At 39.9% G+C, this 22,157-nt stretch overlaps 1 protein-coding gene across 1 annotated transcript in view; it reads left to right on the forward strand.

The window, feature by feature from the left end:
* Window positions 1–21,859, forward strand: part of gask1b (golgi associated kinase 1B) — a 43,102-nt gene extending 21,243 nt beyond the window's left edge. The window contains exons 3-4 of the mRNA XM_072584267.1: window positions 7,852–8,078; window positions 18,937–21,859. Of these exons, the coding sequence (XP_072440368.1) occupies window positions 7,852–8,078; window positions 18,937–19,144 (435 nt within the window). The 3' untranslated portion in view covers window positions 19,145–21,859. The remainder of the gene's footprint in view (window positions 1–7,851; window positions 8,079–18,936) is intronic.
* The last annotated feature ends 298 nt before the right edge of the window (window positions 21,860–22,157 follow it).

Here is a 22,157-nt window from a genome sequence, read left to right on the forward strand (position 1 = left end):
TGGCAGCGTTAATGAAAATGCCCTCTCAATGCAACTTAATTCTTAGTTAAATATGTCTTTTTTCCAATTTCCCTGAATAAAATGGCAAACATTTAGCCATTGTAAGCCACATTCACCAGGAATAGGGATCAGTGTTTCCAAGAATATTTTGTATCTTTACAATGAAGAGGAAGAATTTAAATCCATTAGCTTAGATGGATACAAAATTTGATCCTGTTGGCATAAAAGACTGCGGATTGACTTATTGGCTCACTGAATGTAACAAAGACAATCTTAGTCACCAGCAGGAGAACTAGCAGAAACTCTTTGGAGCATCCACTGTGAAGGCCTGCTGGAATGAAATACATAAGTGACTAACATCAGGTATTCCCAGAGTGGTGTCAAGAGTGTGGTGCTGGAAAAGCACAGGCAGCATTCGAGGAGCAGGAGAATTGACATTTCAGGCATAAGTCCTTCATCCTGACAAAGGGCTTACATCTGAAACATCGATTCTGCTGCTCCTTGGATGCTGCCTGACTGGCTGTGCTTTTCCAGCACCACACTCTTCAGCTCTGATTGAATGGTGGAACAGGCTGAAAGGGCTGAGTGGTCCATTCTTGTTCCTTATTTGTACTTCTCAATCATTTCTACCAACTTTGTAAATTTGTATGCATACATCCCCAGATCTCTGGTCCTGCAAACACTTTAGAATTGTGCTGCTTGCTTTATATTGTTCTGTTCTTCCTTCCCAGCAAAATGTGTCATTTCATCTACCTCGGGTCTGCCAACTATTTTTTTTTTGTACAAGTATAACTTTTTCAACTCCATTCACTCCACCCTGATTTGGTATATATCTTCATTATATGTGAATGATTACCCTTACCACTAGCATACAAAATGCTATCACAAAAACGGCAAAGTAACTTGTGATGCTGTGGTGCTATCCTTATGTCTAGGCCAGAAGATCTGAGTTCAAGTCCCTCCTGCCACAAAGTTGTGTCATAACAGGTTGATTAAAAATATTTAAGGTTGTTGGGCTCTAGGTTTCCTACAGGTTGAGTTTCTGCTTTGTGCATTCCCATATGGGAAAACCATGGGGTTAGTCTGGACATCAGGTGATAACATAAAATAGACTATATCTATGTTCAAGGTAAAAACAATGACTGCAGATGCTGAAAACCAAATACTGGATTAGTGGTGCTGGAAGAGCACAGCAGTTCAGGCAGCATCCAACGAGCAGCGAAATCGACGTTTCGGGCAAAAGCCTGATGAAGGGCTTTTGCCCGAAACGTCGATTTCGCTGCTCGTTGGATGCTGCCTGAACTGCTGTGCTCTTCCAGCACCACTAATCCAGTATATCTATGTTCAGTCCTCCATTACATACTGTACCGAATTTCTACTTATATAGATTTCAGATCTGAAGTAAAATCAGGAGAGATTAATTTGGTTAGCCATTATATATTGTTCAATTTACATAATATTATTCCACTTGATAGCAGTGAACTCTCTCAGTATTATGATAGAGAAAGGATCAAAGACCAGGTAAATCTGAATACCCAATTGTTGGCTCAGCAACACAATTAGAGAACCAATGAGTTAGTACATTCATCTTGCGACTTTTAGACTGAAATCTCAATTATAACTACAGCTCAGTATTTCAGAGGTGAGTTATTACATCAGTTCAAACTCATCCATTTCAACAATGAAGAGGACTGGGATATTTTAACTCCTGAGCTTCATTTAAATGCTGCCCACTCACTTCCTACCCATTTGGGTCAGCAGTAACATTCACATAGCCAAGGGGCTATTTCCTCACACCAGTTAAGTGGTTTTATCAGTTACTGGGGCGCCCTGTGTGGGTCCATGTGATTGAGTGGCAGTGCATAGCAGATCCTGACAGGAAGAGACTTGAAATTTCCTGAGATTTCATTTGTGTTCCTGTGTGGCTTAGAGGAAACACCTTTTTCTTTTGGCCTCCTGAAGAATATAAAAATAATGTTTTCTTTGATCTTTTGCTGACTTTGAACTCCCGCTTCACTGCATTAGCTTGGTAGCAGGTCTACTTCACTTTCTACTCGAACTCCTTGAAACAATTGCAGTTCAGTCCTAATTGGATCTCAACCTCTTAATGTTAAAGAGCCCCCAGCCAGCTTTAATCATTTGTCATTGTCCTGGCTTCGTGGAACTGGTTAAAATATGACAGGTTATTCAGGGCAGGTAAGTTATCTGGCTCATTTTAACTGACCATCTGCCTGGAACAGATTGGTTAAAATCATCCAGAGACATGTACTATCACTGGATGAGTAATCCAGAAACCAAAGGTGTCAGGGTCTGAAAGGGTGAAATTTGAGGAGTGTTTTAAGTATCATTCTTTATGAAAGGACCTGTCAACAGAACAGCTTAGGACCTTGAAGTAAAACTTCACATCCAGGTAATTATCAATAACTCTATATCAATAAGTGTTTTTTATTCCTCTATCACACTAGACCCAGCACACCCTGTAAATCCTTATACAGATGGAGAAGGTGCCGTCAAATCTTCCCCATGGTGAGGTGCAGACTTGGTTTATCTGCATCTACAATGCAGACTAATATTCTGGTGACACTTGCTGGTCTAACAAGAAATAAGCTCCTGTATTGAACAAGAATGTTATTGCAGCGACTAGTTACAGGGAATATTTATATGATAGACATTGTTATAGAGTCTATAAAAATTACCTGGATGTCAAGTTTTATTTCAAAGTCCCAAGCTGTTCTGTTCTGCGGACAAGAGTTCAAATCCCACCGTGGCAGCTGGTGGAATTTAAATTCAATTAATAAATCTGAAATATTGCCTCAATAATGGTGACTGTGACAACTATGATTGGTTATTGTATAAATCCATTTGCTTCACCAGTGTCCATTTGGGAAAGAAATCTTCTGTCCTTGCCTGGTCAGGTCTGTGTGTGACTCCAGATCCACAGCATTGCAATTAACTATTAACTGAACATGAAATCCAAATTGAAAAGCAAGCCATTTAGTTCAAGAGCAATTAGGGATGAGCAACAAATGTTGAACTTTCCAGAGATGCCTCTTGCAATCTTATAAAAGAATAAAAACAAAAGCAGAAGATTTAAAGTCCCATAAGTTAATGTAATGGATACCAATTGAAACGTGTGTACCCTGCATTGGCAGATGGCATAGTGTGATTACAGGGGGATGGAAAATAGGACAAAAAAGATTAAAACTGTGGAGTGAATTCTTTAAATAAACCATTTAGAGTCATGCAGCATGGAAACAGACCATTCGGCCCAACTCATCCATGCCGACCTGGTTTTCCCAAACTAAACTAATCCTATTTGCCTGCTTTGGCACATATCCCTCTCAATCTTTCCTATTCATGTACCTGTCCAAATGTCTTTTAAATCATGTAACTGTATCCTGTATCTATCACTTCCTCTGGCAATTCATTCCACATATGAGCCATCCTCTGTGTGAAAATGTTACCCCTCATGTCAGTTTTAAATCTTTCCCCTCTCACCTGAAAATTATGCCCTCTAGTTTTCAACTGCTCTACTGTGGGGAAAAGAACTTGACTATTCACCTTATCCATGCCCTTCATGATTTCATAAATCCCAATAAGGTACCCCGCAACCTCCTACACTCCAGCGAAAAATGTCCCAACCTATGCAGTCTCTCCTTATAACTCAAACCCTCCCATCCTACAACATTCTTGTAAATTTGTTCTGCATCTCTCTAATTTAATAATATCCTTCCTGTAGCAGGGTGACCAGAAATGAACACAGTACTCCAAGTATGATCTTACCAATGTCCTGTACATCTGCAATATGTACATCCTGTACATCCCAATTCCTATACTCAGTGTTCTGACCAACGAACGCAAATGTGCCAAATGCCTTCTTCACCATTTGTGTACCTGTGACACCACTTTGAAGGAAGTCTGCACCTGAGCCCTGAGGTCTCTCTGTTCACCAAGAGTCCCAAGGGCCCAACCACTAGCTGTATAAGTCCTGCCCTTGTTTAGGTTACCAAGATGCAACATGTTGTATTTAACTTGCATTCATCTGCACTCCTCGCCCCTTTCTGCATTAACTAGTATTTCCCTGTAACAGAGGAATGTCAGTTATTTGACATGTTGTACTTAAGCAACAATGGTTTCATGGCTGTTTCAAAGATATCCAGACTGAAATGTCTGTGGAAAAGACGTAATTAACTGGCACTTCCAATATTTCAAGGGCTCTGCATTTTTTCTTTTCAAAGCCAAGAATCTAAACAGTCTTTTTGTATTTGCTTTAAAGTCTTTTCTCTGAGCTTTTACAAAACTATTTTCTGAGGAGACAGAATCTGAAATTAAATTAAATGAAAAGCAGAGTGGTGGTACTCTTTTGTGCACGTTTTAGTGAAATGTCAATGATTTCTTGGATAGATAACAGTTAGTTATTAGTCATTTCCTTTCCCAGTTCTTTCCTGCGTAATGAATGTATGAAACAACTAGCTTTCAACTTTTTTTTTGGAATAGAAATCATTTCATTCCCAAGGTTCAAGTAAATCTCACATTGAATGAAATCTTGTGGCAGTGCCAACAATGCTGGTATACCAGTCAGTTTCTTATATATACATGTTCTGGAAGATTAACAGAGGAGTTGCAACAGTGGAAAAAATGTTCCCAGATAGGGAATGTGACAATGGGAATGACAGGAAGAAGAGTACATAAAAGCAACTGAAATCAAAAGGCTAAGTGTCCAAAACAATTATTTTAGTTCATGTAGATGCCCAGCAAACTCAGAAAACCATTATGATGTTTAACTCTTCAACATGAGCGACTGAAAAATGATTTCAGCTAGTGTGTTTTGACCTGTTAGAGATCTAGAAGCTCCACAACAGATGCACACCCTCTATACCATTGAAAAGAGCATGTTTTTTTTACATGTAAGCACTAAGTAATGCTTCTAGAAACTGTTGGTTTAAGAGTTACCCCTTTTGCCAATTGATGGCATGGGAGCAGTATGGTGGTGCAGTGATTATCACTTCTGCCTCACAGCAGCAAGGAGCAACATTCAATTCCACCCTTGTCTGTGGCATTCTCCCCGTGTCTGTGTGGGTTTCCTCCGGGTGTTCCGATTTCCTCCCACAATCCAAAGATGTGCAGGTCAGGTGAATTGGTCATGCTAAATTGTCCCATAGTGTCCATGATGTGCAAGCTAGATGGATTAGCCATGGGAAATGCAGGTTTACAGGGATAAGGTAGGGGTTGGGTCTGACTGGAATGCTCTTTGGAGGATCGGTGTGGACTTGATGAATCGATGACCTGCTTCCACACTGTAGGGATTCTGTTCTAAGACAGGCCTCTGGTGGTGGTACTTGTGCAGTCGTTTCTGGTTTGAGACTATGGCATTGACTACCAAGGTAGTCATCAGGTGACAGGAACCTTAATAATTATCGCACCTCATCAGGAGCTGCAGCATCCCTGCAGGGACAATTAAATTTAGTATTTCAGGCCATTGATTCTTCATCAGAACAAAAAGAAGTTAAGAAATACAAAGGTTTTAACCAAGTACAGAGACCTACAAATCTCTTACCAATTTTATAAATTATTATTAGAGATCACTCTGATCATCTATGATTTCCAAAAATTGGTAAGATCCTTTCCTATTTTATTTTCAGTCATATTAAAACATATTATTGAGACATTTACTTAAAGTATAAAAATTCAAACTAAGGTTTGAGTTCCTGAGCTCCCTGATAACCACATGAAGATCATTTCACACCAAACCCTGAAAGTGTAGGTTTTGGCACCACTTCCACTCATACGTTAATTATGGTCTGGATTTAAGACTAATTGCTCCAGCATAGATGAGGACCTTGTGATACCATACTCCACAGGAATTGCCTCGGAAATTGAAGATTCCACTAGGCAAGTTCTTGATGTCTGAAACCTTCCAAAGTGTCCATTTAAACTAGAGACTTTGATGATAATGAAATTAAGTAAATTAGTTTCCCAGGAAAAACAAGACTATTAAGTGCAACTATTGAACAGACATTATTGTTACCTCACATACCCACAACAAAACCTCCCATTTGATCCTTTACAGGCCCCAGACACTGAACTGGCATCACTGTTCCTGGGACTCGAGCCCTCTTTCACCCCTGCCAGACTCAACTATCTCTCCACTGGAGTCGACTGACACCACCTTTCCCTTGGCAGACCTGACTTGACAACTCCATCATACTCTGACCCAAAACCTAACTGCCAAACCTGATCCAAAAATAACTCCCCCCCCCCCCCCCCACCCCCCATCCCTAACTGCCCACCTACCAAAACATTGTATCACTTCCCTCACCTCCCTGCACCCTGGTCCCCTACCCATTTGACATCCTAATCCCTTCTCAGTTAGCATTCTATCCAGCTAGCACCCTATTCATCCCAGTACCCTACTCATCTGGCTTGCTATCTCTGGCAACCTGCTTACCTGGCACGCTGCCCCCTTACCCATCTGGGACCCTACCCTCCCAGCACTCCAATGTCACACTTACTTTTTATCCTTATCATTTGATAATATCTGTCAAAGTGGGTGTCAGGATTTGTTCATTTCAGAATATGGCAACTGGCTGCTGTCGCAAGGAGGCATGACTTGTCTTCCTCCAACAGTTCTGTGTCATGAAAGAACTGTCAGACTGGCTGCACATGTCTGAGGGAGGTCCGATCACAATCCACTCTCAGAAAAGCTCCTTCTTTCATTAAAAAAAAGATGAATAGCAATATGTATGAGATTGCAGTTCCTTGGAGAATTTGACCGAATGTATAAACAGGAAAGCCTGTTTCAATGTGCACAATCTACCCAATAGTGTTGGTACAATACGTATGCACATCAAAGTACCTATAATGTTTCCTTCTTTGTCAAAAATAAGGCAGAATGCCAATCTCTGACAGTGCATTTGGCATCAATTGAATGTCTGTAAATTGCAAAGAAATTTTGATTGTAAGAGAAATAACATTCTAGTTTTCAGCAGAAAATTTAATTTGAATGTTTTCGAAAATGTCTCAAATTTAGTATTACAAAATGAATTAAAGAAAGATTAGGTCAACTTCTTAATCCTATGAATGGCATTTTCTTTAAAACAGAAACACATGCAAAATTAACTACCCAAAGTCTATTTAAATCTTAAAAAAGCACCTGAATCAAACTTTCATGGTCTGAAATCAATAATTTCAAATGTATTTTTACTGATAGGAACTGTAGACAAATAAGCAGGTAATAAGTTGGAGGAAGAAGCACCAGAATTCAGACTATTAACTGTCAGAAACAATAGAGAATACATTATTTTTGGTCTGCTCGCTGGTTTGTAAACCCACAAAACCAAAGCCATGTTTAAGAATCTTTGACTTAGCATAAAGAGAAGATTAGTAAAAGCAAAATACTGCAGATTCTGGGAATTTGAAACAAACACAGAAAACGATGGAGAAATTTAGCAGGTCTGGCAGCATTTGTGGAGAACATTTGTGTTAATGTTTCAAGGTCAATTTTTTAAAAAATGATACCATTCTCTCTCCAAAGATTCTACCAGTTTTGTTGAGTTTCTCCAACATTTTTGATGTTTGTTGCATTCAGTTAGATATTTTATTTGTCAAATATGGAATGAATACTGTTGAGTATGCACAGTATTGAGGTAATCATAAGACAGCTAAATTTCTTCTCAAGTACAATTTCAAAATCAAAGACAATTTATTTACTTGGAATGATTACTGTGTGGCCTAATTATGTATAGACTTATAATATTCTGTACCTCGTTCTGTGTTTGTCAATTGATATTGAAATCTAAATAATTAATTGATTGTAGTTTCAATGTCATTGTAGAGACTTTGTTCTTTCAGGTTTATAATCGTCTTGACAGAAATTGCTGTGGATTCAGACCCAGAAGAGAGGATACTTGTGTTCGAAATGGCTGGAATGTGAACTGTGACAATCAGGACAACATCAATTTAGTTCATATCATATCCAGAGAAGATGATCATCGGCATTTAGTATTCATAGACAATAAAGGCTACTTTGACAGAAATGAAGATAATTTAAATTTTAAAGTTTTAGAAGGAATAACTGAGTGAGTATGATATTTGTGATGAGAATAATCAGCATGGTGGTGTCTAATTTCTGCAGTGCATCTCGTAGATAATGCATTAGTGCTGAGCGTCAGTGGTGGAGTGAGTTCATTGGTTCTTCTTCATCATGTGTTAACCTTGACTGAAATTGATACAGGCTTTTCATTCATAGAATGATTGAGCTGTACAGCTTGGAAACAGATCCTTCGGTCCAACTCGTCTCTGCCAACCTGATATCCTAAATTAATCTAGTCCCATTTGCCAGCATATGGCACATATCCCTCTAAACCCTGCCTATTCATATTCCCATCTAGATGCTTTTTAAATGTTGCAATTGTACTCGCCCCGACTACTTCCTTTGGCAGCTCATTCTATACATGCACCACCCTCTGTGTGAAAAAGTTGCCCCTTAGGTCTCTTTTAAATTTCTATAAGGTCACCCCTCAGGGACAATAGCCCCAGCCTTTCAGCCTCTCCCTGTAGCTCAAGCCTCCAACCCTGGCAACATCCTTCTAAATCTTTTCTGAACACTTTCAAGTTTCACAACATCCTTCCTATAGCAGGGAGACCAGAACTGAACACAGTATTCTAAAAGTGGTCTAAGCAATGTCCTGCACAGCTGCTACATGACCTCCCAACTCCTATAACTCAATACACTGACCAATAAAGGAAAGCATACCAAATGCCTTCCTCACTATTCTATCTATCTGCGACTCCACTTTCAAGGAACTATGACTCCAAAATGTTTTTATGCATTAAGTGCATAAGTCCTGCCCTGATTTGCTTTTCCAAAATACAGCACCTCACACTTATCAAAATTATACTTCATCTGCCACTCCACAGCCCATTGGCCTCATTGATCCTGTTGTAATCTGAGGTAACCTTCTTCACTGTCCATTACACCTCCAATTTTGGTGTCATCTGCAAACTTACTACCTATATCTCAGATGTTCACATCCAAATCACTTATATAGATGATGGAAAGCAGATTCATAGGAGACCTTGCTGCCATGATTGCCTGATGAATATCCTCACACTTGGATTTCAACAGGAATCACATGATAGCAGACAAATGGGTCTGACAAATGCCTGACTTTCATATCCTTACAAGCACAGGTTGCTGAATGCAATTGCGCCTTGTACTGAGCTGGTTGAGAATAGGTCCCTTGTTCTGGATATGTCAGAACATATGAGTTTTCCTGTCATATGAACTATTGCCAAAAGTGAAATCTCAACATTGATAAATGCAGCGAAGCTCTTCTGGAACCTACTTTGACACAGAAAATAATATGAAATGTTAATATTGACATAGGGAAAAGAGAAACAAAGTATTTTCATTTGATAAAAGCAATTTTTCTCATCAAAATCCCTCATCAATAAATTTTGGAGCCATTTTAAATTATTTTAAATCAACATTATTGCTATATTCTGAGGGCAGAATCTCCCTAGGCCCTGAACAATGTGGACTATGGTAAAGAATTTTGGGAAATTGTCAGGTGAGATGTGGTGAGATGTCAGACGAGGCCATACTCATTGTCAAGACCCAAAAGTTGCATTTTCTAACTAAATCCTAAATGTGAAGATGACATTTACAGTATTGCTCAACGTGACCCTCACTGCTACCTAATCTCACCTCATTCGTTTGCAGGCTGCAATTTTTCTATGAGCTGGATAGAAACCGAACACTGAGAATTCTGAGTGGTATCTGACAACTCCAGCTTGCCACTAGCTCCTGTCAATCCCCCAGGGCACACTTCATGGGCAGTGGATACGCCACCACCCATCTCAGCCTCTTTCTGACCCACTGTGGGCCACTTGCTCCTGCAATGATACAAAAGGAGGGATTCAGTGAGATGTAGGTTGCTGGGGAAATGATAGCTGAAGATGGAAAAGTGTCCTGGTGAGTGAGCAGAAGGCACAAAGGCCATGAAGGGTTAACAGTATGGGGGATTTGGTAAGTGAGTGAGGGAGGGAAGGTATTGATGCAATAATGAGAGTAGAGCAATGAGCCTTGGCAAGAGGTGGATGCAGTAGCAGAGAAACAGTAAGAGATAGCAGAGAGAAACAGTGCCATCCACCTGGCAGACCAGAGAAAGCCAGTGACATTCGACTTCATTGCTACACATTCCTCTGTTTAGTTGAGATCCCACTGATCCAGCTGGCAACCTTGAATCAGGTTGGCAGAGTCTGATCATGGTGTCCTCTGCTGGTTTTGGCAGAGGACAATGATCCTCTTTTGTACCACTTCATCCACTGAGACCTCCAGATACATGCTTGCAATTGTTTGGCTCCAATTTCCTTTTATTTGTATGTCTGGGGCAAATATTGTGTACTTTGTCAGTCAACGCCTAATATTGGCAATGACTATTTATAGGTGGTCCTGGCACCAGGAATCTCAGAATATCCTGGCAGTGGTGAGTACTTGCAGTGAGTGGAAGAAGCAGATAACCATCAGAACACCACAGAGACATGATAGTTAATGAGACAGTTGCTTGAGAAAACTTGCTAGGCCTCATGGAGAGAAATCCATCATAAAACTCAATGAAAATGACACAACCAAAATATGAGAAAATTCAATCGTGAAAGTTTTTTTTAGAATATAATACTTTTATTCAAATGGTTGAATTCAAGAACTTAGGATTTTATTCCAGTTCATTTATCATCGCCAGGGAACATTGTCATTCTTTAAATATTGCTGAAAAGAGACTAGAAGTTGAATCATCAGAACTATAATGCAAGAAACACACTTGGAAAAGAGATGCACCATTTTATGCAGAATGAGAAGAGGCTACTGATTAGTTGTGCCACAACTGGCATGGAGATGCAGCAAGAACCATTAAGATTTCGAAGCTACTTAGATGCTGCCTGAACTGCTGTGCTCTTCCAGCACCACTAATCAAGAACCATTAACTGTCAATGTTCATTCGCAGTCCAGGCAGCTAGATTCTGATCATCCAGGTTGTTTTCACAAGGATCAGCAATGCTGTCCTAACTTGGTATACTACCTAATATATTCAAAAACTGGAATTTCCAAAATCATATTGCCTGTTGGAACATAATATTTATTATAGTAGTGAAAATATATAAAATAGAAGTCCTTTCCATCCCTTTCTTTCTGATCACCATCCAGTTAAGTATTCAAATACAAGTTATTTTACACGTTCTAATTGTTTCTATTAAGAGAAATGATTCTCATATTCTTCTGGAAATTCAACATCAAAGGTTGGAAATTCCAATGATGTTTCCAACTGGCTATATTGGCGACAAGCTTTGACAATGAGCAAGACTATTAATTTAACACTGACAAATAACTGTGTCATTGTTGTATCATCACCTAAAGCAATTAGACTTTTTAAATTCCAACTTAGTACTTGCAGCCTCTTCTACTGAATGTAAGTGTGTCAATGAATAATATATTTGGTTGGTATGTTGTTTAATATATGGAGTAAATGAACAGAATATTTCAGCATAAAAGTTGTTAATGAATAGAAATACATCAATTGATAAACTGTAAGTAAAGGAGTATGTGATATACTGTACATATTTCAATATGCTCCTTAAAATATTTTAATGCCAAAAAATAGAGATTCCAGTTCAACGTCTTTTTAATTTAGTAAGCTTGCTGTACAGCACCCATTCTATCAGTTCCTTGCAGTAACACAAAATCTGAAGAATAACTTCTGTCTCACTGATGTACTTGCTCAACTTGTTATAATTCCAATAGAAATGAATACCTTAAATTCCTGTTGACTAACTTAAAAGAATTACACAAAATGTGACGTTAAATTCTTTGATCCTTGGTTGGGAAACTGAGCAGAATAATCAGACATGGTGAGTGAAGGGGGAATCTGAGTGGAATGATCAGTAACAGTGAGGGTGAAGGGGGAATCTGGAGAAAATAATCCGTGACAGTGAAGGTGGAAGAAAATCTAAGTGGAAGGACCAGATTTCTGTTCCCACATCAGATAGCTTAATTCCTGAATTTCCTGGCTTGTCGCCCATAACTTGGGAATATGCACCCTGAGTAGTACTTGTTCTCTCTGGGGTGGAAGTGGGTTAGAGTCGCTCCCGAGACAGTGACTGTGGCATAGGAACCGCAAAGTGCCAAGTTGGAATCTTTAATAGGGCTGCTTTTGTTCTCTTGTGGTGTTGTGAAATTTTAGGCTCCACTGTCACTCCTCATAACTGGGAAGGTGCTGGCACAGTTTTCTTACCCACCTTTAGGATCAAGGATGACTTCCTTTCACCCAGGAGTTTTAGTTTTGAGGTGACTAAACAGTTCAAAGTTGGGCATTGGACATAGCATGCTGGGATAAGGGAGCTGTTTGCTACTTGGGTTGAGTTTTCATACGCTGCTTCAACAATTTGTACTGGGCCTCAACTTATCATGACAAAGCTCAGAGTGGAGAGTCCATTTTTAAAGACTTGTGTCAGGAATACAAATGATGTGATCTTGAATGCAAATGATGATTGGGTGGCACGGTGGCTCAGTGGTTAGCACTGCTGCCTCATAATACCAGGGTCATGGGTTTGATTCCCGCCTGTCTGTGTGGAGTTTGCACATTCTCTCTGTGTCTGTGTGGGTTTGCTCCAGTTTCCTCCCACAACCCAAAGATGTACAGGTCAGGTGAATTGGCCATGCTAAATTGGCCACAGTGTTTGGTGCATTAGTCAGGTGCAAATATAGGGTAGGAGAATGACTTTGGGTGAGTTTCTCTTTGGAGGGGCAGTGTGGACTTGTTGGGCCAAAGGGCCTATTTCCACACTGTAGAGAATCAAATCTAAAAAAAAAATTCCCAATCCAGCTGATTGACAGTAACTTTGAGCGGGAACATTGATTTTACCAATGGATTTGTAAGAGTATGTAGAAGCATTGCTCGTATATTTCTCTCTGGATTTAAGTTGTCTGCTTGTACATTTCCAAATTACACATGCAGAAAGATGGGTCATACTGCAGTCCTGTAGACCTTGAGTTTGATGTCTAGTTTGAGGTCTTGTGATCGAGCACTATTTTTCTCAGACTATGGAAGGCTGCAGTTGCACATGGAAGTGATGTTGAATTTAATCTTTCCTCATCTGCTCTCCATGGAAGGAGACTCACAAATAATAAGAAGTCACTCATATTGTCCAGCGGCACCTTGTAGGCCTTGATAGTATGGGGGCAGTGCTCCATTTGGAGCACAGGCTGGCAGAGGAGCTGGTCCATGGATTATTGCCAAAGATACATTTCTATGCATATGCCTTTGTGAATGCATCATTGTCAGTATAGAGCTGAATGTAAATGTCTGCATATTGAAGTTTGATGAGAGAGTCTGGAGTGGCTTTGATCCTGGACTGGCAGTGACTGGAGATCGAACAGTTTCCTGCTTGTCCTGCAGGTTTGCTCCACTCCAGCCAGAAGCTTCATGGATGTGGGTTGCAGTGAGCGAATGGTGAAAGGTATTGATGCAACGATATGGTCTTTCTTGACACCAGTTTGCACTTACCGAGTTTGTAGCGGATATGTTGGTGAGGATGACGGTTTGCATGTTGCCATGCAACAGGTAGAGTTTAGTGATGAACTTCTGTGGGCAGCCAAATTTGTAGAGGATGCTTCAAGGTCCCTTCTGGTTGACAGAGTTGAAGAATGCCACATATAGAGGTTACTGTGTTCACCTTTCTTGGGCTCCTCTTGCCATTAAGATCATGCATGCTGATGAATGGAATCTTCATGAGACTTTGGCAAGAGCTCTTCATCCACTGGGAGGGGGTTAGTAAGGAAGATTTTTGCAATGACCTTCCCTGAGGTGAACACAGGACCCTTCTGTCTTCTTTTTTGAAGATGGATGTTCTGATGTATGCGTCACAAAAAGTTAGTACCTGTGCAGGTACAGCGCATGGTCAGGAAGGCTAAAAGGGGATTCTATTAATACAAGATAAATTTAACATTAAAGTAAACATGTCATGCTTCAGTTGGACAGGACATTTGTAAGACCACTTTGTGCAAGTTTAGTGTCCCTATTTTAGGAAGCTTATAAATGCATTGAAGGCATTTCAGAGGAGGTTTAATAAGTTGATACCCAGAATGAGTGGGTTGTCTTTTGTGGGTATTTTGGACAAGTTGGGCTAATTTCCATCGGAGTTTGGAAGAGTGAGGGATGATGTATAATTGATTGAAATATATAAGATCCAAAATGGCATTGGCAAGGTGAACATGGAAAGGATATTTTCTCTTGTGAGCCAGTCCAGAACTCGAGGGCACTGTTCTAAAATCAGAGGTAGCCATTTGAGGACAGAGATGAGAATATATTTTTCCTTGAGGTTGTGTGAATTTATAACTTTCTTCCTCTGAAGGTAGTAGAGATGGAATCATCAAATATTTTTAGGCGGGGGTAGATTGTTCTTGTCAGGGAGAGTGTTATCGGAGTAAACAGAAATCTGGGATTTGAAACACAGACAGATCAGCTATGAGCTTATTGAACAGTGGAGCAGACATGAGAGAGTTGAAAGGTTTACTTTTGCTCCTATATCATATGTTTATGTGGGACATCTTTCTGAGGGAAGAAGACTAAGGATGGAAATGCTCTACTCCCAGCTTTGAAATGGCAGGTGAGCCCCAAGTGTAAGAGGAAGCACTTCAGTGATTTTAGGTGTTGAAAGCCACACTGAATCCCCTATCTCTACTGTCTCCCTCTCTACCCTGTAAAATGAGTGCTGTTGCATCTGGATTTTAATATGTTTTAAAATATTTCCAGTGAAACTTCTGTCGTAGTGATCTGATGACGTGTAATCTAGGTTAAAGATGACCAACCATCTGGTTTTCTGAGCAGCAAAGACACAGCTGAACATTCAGGAAGACCTCACTGGCAAAGTACGACATTCTCACAAACACCTGGGAATCACTGGTTCAAGACTGTCCAAACTGGAGGAGTAACATCGGGAAGTACAAAGTTAAAAATCACACAACACCAGGTTATAGTCCAACAGGTTTAATTGGAAGCACACTAGCTTTCGGAGCGACGCTCCTTCATCAGGTGATAGTGGAGGGCTCGTTCGTAACACAGAATTTATAGCAAAAATTTGCAGTGTGATGTAACTGAAATTATACATTGAAGAATTGATTGTCTGTTAAGCCTTTCATCTGTTAGAATACAGTGATAGTTTCACTTCTTTCATGTGTAAATCACAAAATCCTTTTTTTTAAAGTTGCATTCTCAGGTTAGCTGTTAACAATGGTGATAGCTAGACAATATGTTGAAGGTGTTAGCCCCCTGTGTTCTCTGTCTATGACCTGATGTTTAGATTGATTCTAATCTAAAAAGTGAGATAACAGAGTTTTACATAAATTCATGCAGTTTTTGAGCTCAGAGTTCTATATGAATGTATGCAGTTTTTGAGTAAAGTGCAATGTAACTCTGCAAGTACAAATTCACCCCACAAAATATATGTGTGTATGTGGGTCTTTATGTCTGTCTGTGTGTGTGTGTGTCTGTCTGGGGTGGGGGCTGTGAGTGTGTGTATGTGTGTGTGTGTGTGTGTAGTGAGTGCAGAGTGTCTTAAGTCTGTGAGAGGGTGCATGTGTGAGTGTGGGAGTGTGTGTGTCATTAAGGGTGTGTGTGGGTGTCTGTGTGCGTGTCTGTGTGTACCTGTGTCAGTGTGTATGTGAGAGTGTGTGATTTTTAACTTTGTACACCCCAGTCCAACACCGGCATCTCCAAATCATAACATCGGGAAGGCATTGAGCACCTTGAGACTTGCCATCAGGAAAAAAATGGAAGCCAGGTGAAAACAGTGAAAGGACCGTGCTGCTACACCAATATCCCACTCATCCCTTCCCATGACCATTATCTTCCCCAAGGGTAACAAAGCCTGCAGTAGCTGTATTGGTCTGTATAGCCACCTACAGACTCATCCTGAGAGTGGAAGAGAGGCATCCTTGTCTCCGAGGGACTGCCGATGATGATTGATAGAACAAGGTGGATCATAACAGAAATGTAAGAAGCAAGCAAAGATTTTCATATCAATAATAGTGGTCTCAGAATGGTTTGAAGAGTAGGGAGAGGGCAAAATCGACTTGGTGCTGAGAGCTATATTGCCTTCACAGAAGTCTATACTGGATACCTGGTGAATGTTCAGAATACGCCGAGTATGTAGTATGTAGGGAAGTCTTTGAATAATAATCCAAAAGCCAAGATCTCATACATACCAAAAAACTAAGTGATAATTCATGACATGTTGTTGAATAAAGAGGGGGTGAATATGCTGGGAGCAAAATAGTGGTTGGTGAGTCATCAGTGAAACTTGGGATTGAAGCTGGAGGAGGTGGAATAGGAAAATGGGAGTGCTTGAGTGTTACTTCTTAGGAACTAAGCTGAGTGGGCTGGTTGCTGAGATCAACAACTGAAATTGTCGATTTGGAAGGGTCAATGCTGGCTGCTGTGGAGGGTCCAGATGTATGACACATTGTACACTTCCTGTGCAATGTAAAACTGACAAGTTCTTTGTCCTTAGACGATAAAGATAGCCAGGTGAGGACACTGCACTGGGCCAACAGTCAGTCTGATTGTGAAGTGCCAAGTACTGGTCTGTATGTTCACTGTGAAGCCTAGAAGAATAGTTTCAAATAAAGCATCCTCGTGTGTGGAAAGCCATACTGATTCACCTGTCTCTACTGTCTCCCCCTCTATCCTCAAAAAAGGGGTGCTGTAGCATCCAGATTTTAGTGTGTTTTAAAATACTTCCCGTGTCTGATGTCACGTAATCTAGGTTAAAGGTGACCAAACATCTGGTCTTCTGAGCAGCAAAGGCACATCCTGAATATGTAGGAAGCCAGCAACTGAAAACAAAAAACACTGGAAATAGCTTCTCAGATTGCGATGGTATCTCTTTTGGAAAAGCTAATTATGTTTTCCTTTCTAAAGCTGGGCTGTTTCATGATCAGATGTCCAATGTCCATGAAAACTCTAAAACTAAAATGTTACAGATGTTTTTATAGACAATTAAAAATATGCAATGTTAAATATTTTACTAAATATTTTGGAAGGTTTTTCAAGGCATGTACTGAGTTTACTACAAGGACAGATTTATGGAGAATGCATGAAATACATTGATAAATTGAAGCCAAATAAGAAAAGCCATTCTCAATCCTTAACTGGAACCAAGTGCACAATATAACCATAATTTAGCTTTTGCGAAACCCTGATTGCTGCTACTGGCCCCTCATGGTATCTGCCACTTCTGCCAGTATATGGTTCAGAGAAAGGATTGTTGGAAGTATTCACTGCCACCAATCTTCCTTTGACTATAGATTAGATTACTTAGTGTCGAAACAGGCCCTTCGGCCCAACAAGTCCACACCGCCCCGCCGAAGCGCAACCCACCCATACCCCTTACCTAACACTACGGGCAATTTAGCATGGCCAATTCACCTGACCTGCACATTTTTGGACTGTGGGAGGAAACCGGAGCACCCGGAGGAAACCCACGCAGACACGGAGAGAATGTGCAAACTCCACACAGTCAGTCGCCTGAGGCAGGAATTGAACCTGGGTCTCTGGCGCTATGAGGCAGCAGTGCTAACCACTGTGCCACCGTGCCGCCCACTTTGCCTAGAACCTACCTAATGATCAATTGTACAGGTGTCCTTACGAAAAAGCACTTTTCAATATGGTTCATGGTATGACAGCAACAAGAACAGTTATATTGCTGGTCAGGCATAATTACTAGGACTCTCAAAAGCATGACAAATTCATCAGCTCCCTACTATGACAAGTGTAGAACTCACTATATTCACCCACAGGTTGTGTATGACATCAATAGATTGGCTGGAGCTCAATGTAACATGAACATTAATTCCATCAACATTAATAATAAAACCGTGGTTTTGCTGAAAATTGGAAGTTATATAAGTATATGTACTCCTGCGTAATGTACTATCTTCATCATATTTTGAGTACAAGTTACTTTGGGTCAGCTACTAGTACTCAGGAAATTGAGGGTCCAGATTCCTATTCCAAGATTTGAGCCCATAATCGAGACTCATACTTACTGAAAAACGGTCTAACACTGGCCCAAAATCCTTGGGTCATTGGATGTGGTATGCATGTTGGACCCTGTGGAAGTTCTAAAGTACAGACATATGTACAGGTATCAGACTCTGAGGTCGGAGTGGAGGTTGAGGAGAGATATATGGGAATTACCTACGTACTTATTCAAGAATACTCAGGCTGTTTAATACTTGAGAAATTAGATGAGATCAGATTAGATTCCCTACTGTATGGACAAAGACCCTTTGGCCCAACAAGTCCACATCGACCCTCTGAAGAGTAACCTACCCATTCCCCTTCCCTATATTTACCCCTAACTCATGCACCTAACACTATGGGCAATTTTGCACAACCAATTCACCTGGCCTGCAGATCTTTGGATTATGGAAGGAAACTGGAGCACCCGGAGGAAACCCACACAGACACGGGGAGAATGTGCAAACTCCACACAGACAGTCGCCCTAGGTGGAAATTGAACCTGGATCGCTGGTGCTGTGAGGCAGCAGTGCTGATCACTGAGCCACCGTGCCACCCACGTTATCAATTACAGAATCCTAATCATTTACCTCATTCCTATCTATAAGGTGTAGCTTTGATAAATTTTTGGGTGGTTTATTTACTCAAACAATCACAGCTATACTTTGAAAAATATTTCAGGCTAGTCCAATACTTCTGAGACAGAATGAAAATGTGATCATGGAATTTCACTTCATATAGGTGACTTCCAGTTAGCTCATCCTGCAATGGATACATAATACTGCTTATATTTCGATTATGTACACTAAATAAAACAATAATGAACAGTATATAAAATAGATTTTGTTTTTTTCCATAGATTTCCAGAATCTGCTGTATCCGTCCTAAAGAATGGACATCTTCGAGAAAGGCTTCTTCAGTCTTTGTTCCTTGACAAACTGTATTGGGAAAGTCAAGGAGGCCGCAGAGGAATTGAGAAACTGATTGATGTGATTGAAAGGAGAGCAATGATTTTTCTTACTTATATTAATGCACATGGATTCAAGGTGCTCCCGATGAATGAGTAATTGTTTGCACTATTGATTAATATCAGTTATCAATTATAACAATTGATATCAAGTATCAGTTACAATATAGGTTCACTCCTCAACCTTGTGCTTTATTGCTGTTATGAATTTTCTCTATTAAGTTCATCAAACATGAATTTTATATTACAGAAGTACTTACAGCCATCAAATGGTATGACTGATGTTTAAGAGACAACATGAGTTGAGGCAACTCATAAATTATTTGCCAGCAAAACTGCCTAAGGAGGAAAGTAATTCTAGGAAAGTGGTTACTGAAGAAATAAATTTATCAAATTATGCTTAATTTTTATGAAGTTGGTTTTCTTGCCTGATGAGGTGATGTGATGTTCAAGCCTGAATTAATTGGGTTTTTCCGCAACAGCGTCTCAATCAGTTAGTTTACCCGAGAGGTATGTGACTAGTGATTGCTTGCAGGGGGCTCTGAGATTACACCTCCTTTAAAGAATGCACAGATATTCCTCATTAGTCATCTATGGTAGACAAGCAGACCTGAGCTCTTGCGCTACCGTTAGATTTAGAATTTGGATATAGGTAAAGAATCAAAAACATACAAATGTTGCCTAACTGAAATAAGAGCAGGAAATGCTAGCAACACAGTAGATCAGTCAGTATCCGAGGAGAGAACAATAAAATGTAGCAATAGGCGCTGTATAATCGTAAATCTTTTTATCAACCACCTGCAGCATGTTCCCAGCATTTTTAACTCAAACTGATGTTTGTTTCTTTTGGGTAAATCTAAGGAGGAGTTAGACTGACTTTTTAAAATTAGTCACGGCTTTAAGGGTAATGGGCAGTGGGCAGGAAAGGGGAGTTGAGACTGAGATGAAATCAGCCATGATTACATCAAATGGTGGTTTAGGCTCGAGGGGCTGAATTACCTACACCTTCTCCTAGTTCTTACATTCTTAAAAGATTAGTCTACTTTTCTCCATCACAGATATTGGAAATACTCTCAAGTATACCCTCCTGGACTTGGTAGCATATTTGAGCAATTTAATCTTTTACTGCTTAAGGTAAGAATTATAGGATCACTTTTGAGATTTCCCAACTTTAACATATTATTTTGCTATTAAATACAGAACAAAATCAGCATAATTAAAACACCAGGAAACCATTATCAATTCACTGAATTTTCATAAAAAATTCCATCCTATGTCAATAAAGTGGACTAACAATTCATGGAAGTTACAGTTTGAAAAGTATGTTGTAAACCCCAATTCTGGCTTCAGCTCAAAGACATAACAAAAATACACATTAATTTAAATTGGACTTCTTTCTAACATGCAAATAAACCTCAATAATACCTGCAAATTATACAGTTCTTTCAAAGTAAATGTATATATTACTGTAGTTGAGAAATTGAGAAATGATAGACATTTGGGAACCAATGTATGAAGCAATGGTATCACAGTTTATTAATGAGTAATTAAGTTCCTACCGAAAATAACAATAGTGCAATGATTGCATGTCAATACACCACTAGACCCAAACAACAAAGGTACCAGCGATTATGAAAGAATGCCATAGAATCATAGAGATATACAGCATGGAAACAGACCTTTCGGTCCAACTCGTCCATGCCGCCCAGATATCTGAACCTAATCTAGTCCCATTTAACAGCACGTTGCCTTCTAAACCGTTCCTATTCATTCACCCACCCATTTACTAGCCTCCACCACTTTCTCTGACAGCTCATTCCACACAGGCACCACCCTCTTCGTGAAAAAGTTGCCTCTTAGGTCCCTTTTATATCTTTCCCCGCTCACCCTAAACCTATGCCCTCTAGTTCTGGACTCCCTCACCCCAGGAAAATACCTTGTCTGTTTTCCCTGTGCATGCCCCTCATGATTTTATAAACCTCTATAAGGTCACCCCTCAGCCTCCAATGCTCCAGGGAAAACTGGCGCAGCCTATTCAGCCTGTGTCTATAGCTCAAATCCTCCAACCCTGGCAAAATCTTTGCTGAACCCTTTCAAGTTTTATAAATCCTTCCGATAGGAAGGAAGCCAGAATTACATGCAATATTCCAAAAGTGGCCTAACCAACGTTCTGTACAGCCGCAACATGACCTCCCAACTCTGATACTCAATGGTCTGACCAATAAAGGTCTCATCACAATGGGAGAAACTTTTGGATTGGACATTAGAAGAAGCCTATTTGAGGATATTGAAGATCATAAATCTTTATTTATCATTTCAAACAGCCCACAAACTTCATGTGATTCACCAGATATTTTAAAAGGATGGTATTTTGTAATGTGACATAAATAATCTATTCTGTCACTGGGCAAAATTTTGCCAACTTTTAGATTATGCAGCATGGTAGCAGGACAATTCCAACTCAGAGGCCACAAACTGATTTGGCCCTTGTCAATCTGCAGAGAAACATTTGCTGTCAACTGATATGACGCATTAATACGAACCATGAACATTGTACACAAAACCTCTGTCTGCAGGGACAGCAAATGGAGGTCCGAATACATATGGATAAACTTACTTCGGGATAGGCACTGACCAACGATATGATAAAATATTATTATTTTGAATTAATACAAGTGTATAATGAATGTATAGGTTATATTTAAGAACTTACATTGACATTTTGGATTTCAGGATTTGATTATAATATGTTACATGTCTTTTCACATTTAAACTATATGCTGCCACGAAAAATTAAAGTAATTTATACACAGTATTTTGGCATATTTATTTTTGGCTTTCACCAAATAATATGTCGTTTGGTCTTCAGGTAGTACAGAACTTGAGTTTTGTTGAAAAAGAGGCATTTTGTCTTGCACGGATCAGGCCTACATTTTTCTTTTGTATGATAAGCAGAACATCTTATTGCCTCAATAGCTGCACCCTGTTGGTGGTGAATACCTCTTGTGCAGTGAGATAGAGTGAGCGTCACCTTTTGTTGATACTTTTTTGTTAGTGGACATTTTTCAAGACCAGAAGTGACAACCTTAGATCCGTATGAATTTTTGTGTTGG

Source organism: Chiloscyllium punctatum, chromosome 14 (genome assembly GCF_047496795.1).
Source record: "Chiloscyllium punctatum isolate Juve2018m chromosome 14, sChiPun1.3, whole genome shotgun sequence".
Taxonomy (NCBI): Eukaryota; Metazoa; Chordata; class Chondrichthyes; order Orectolobiformes; family Hemiscylliidae; genus Chiloscyllium; species Chiloscyllium punctatum.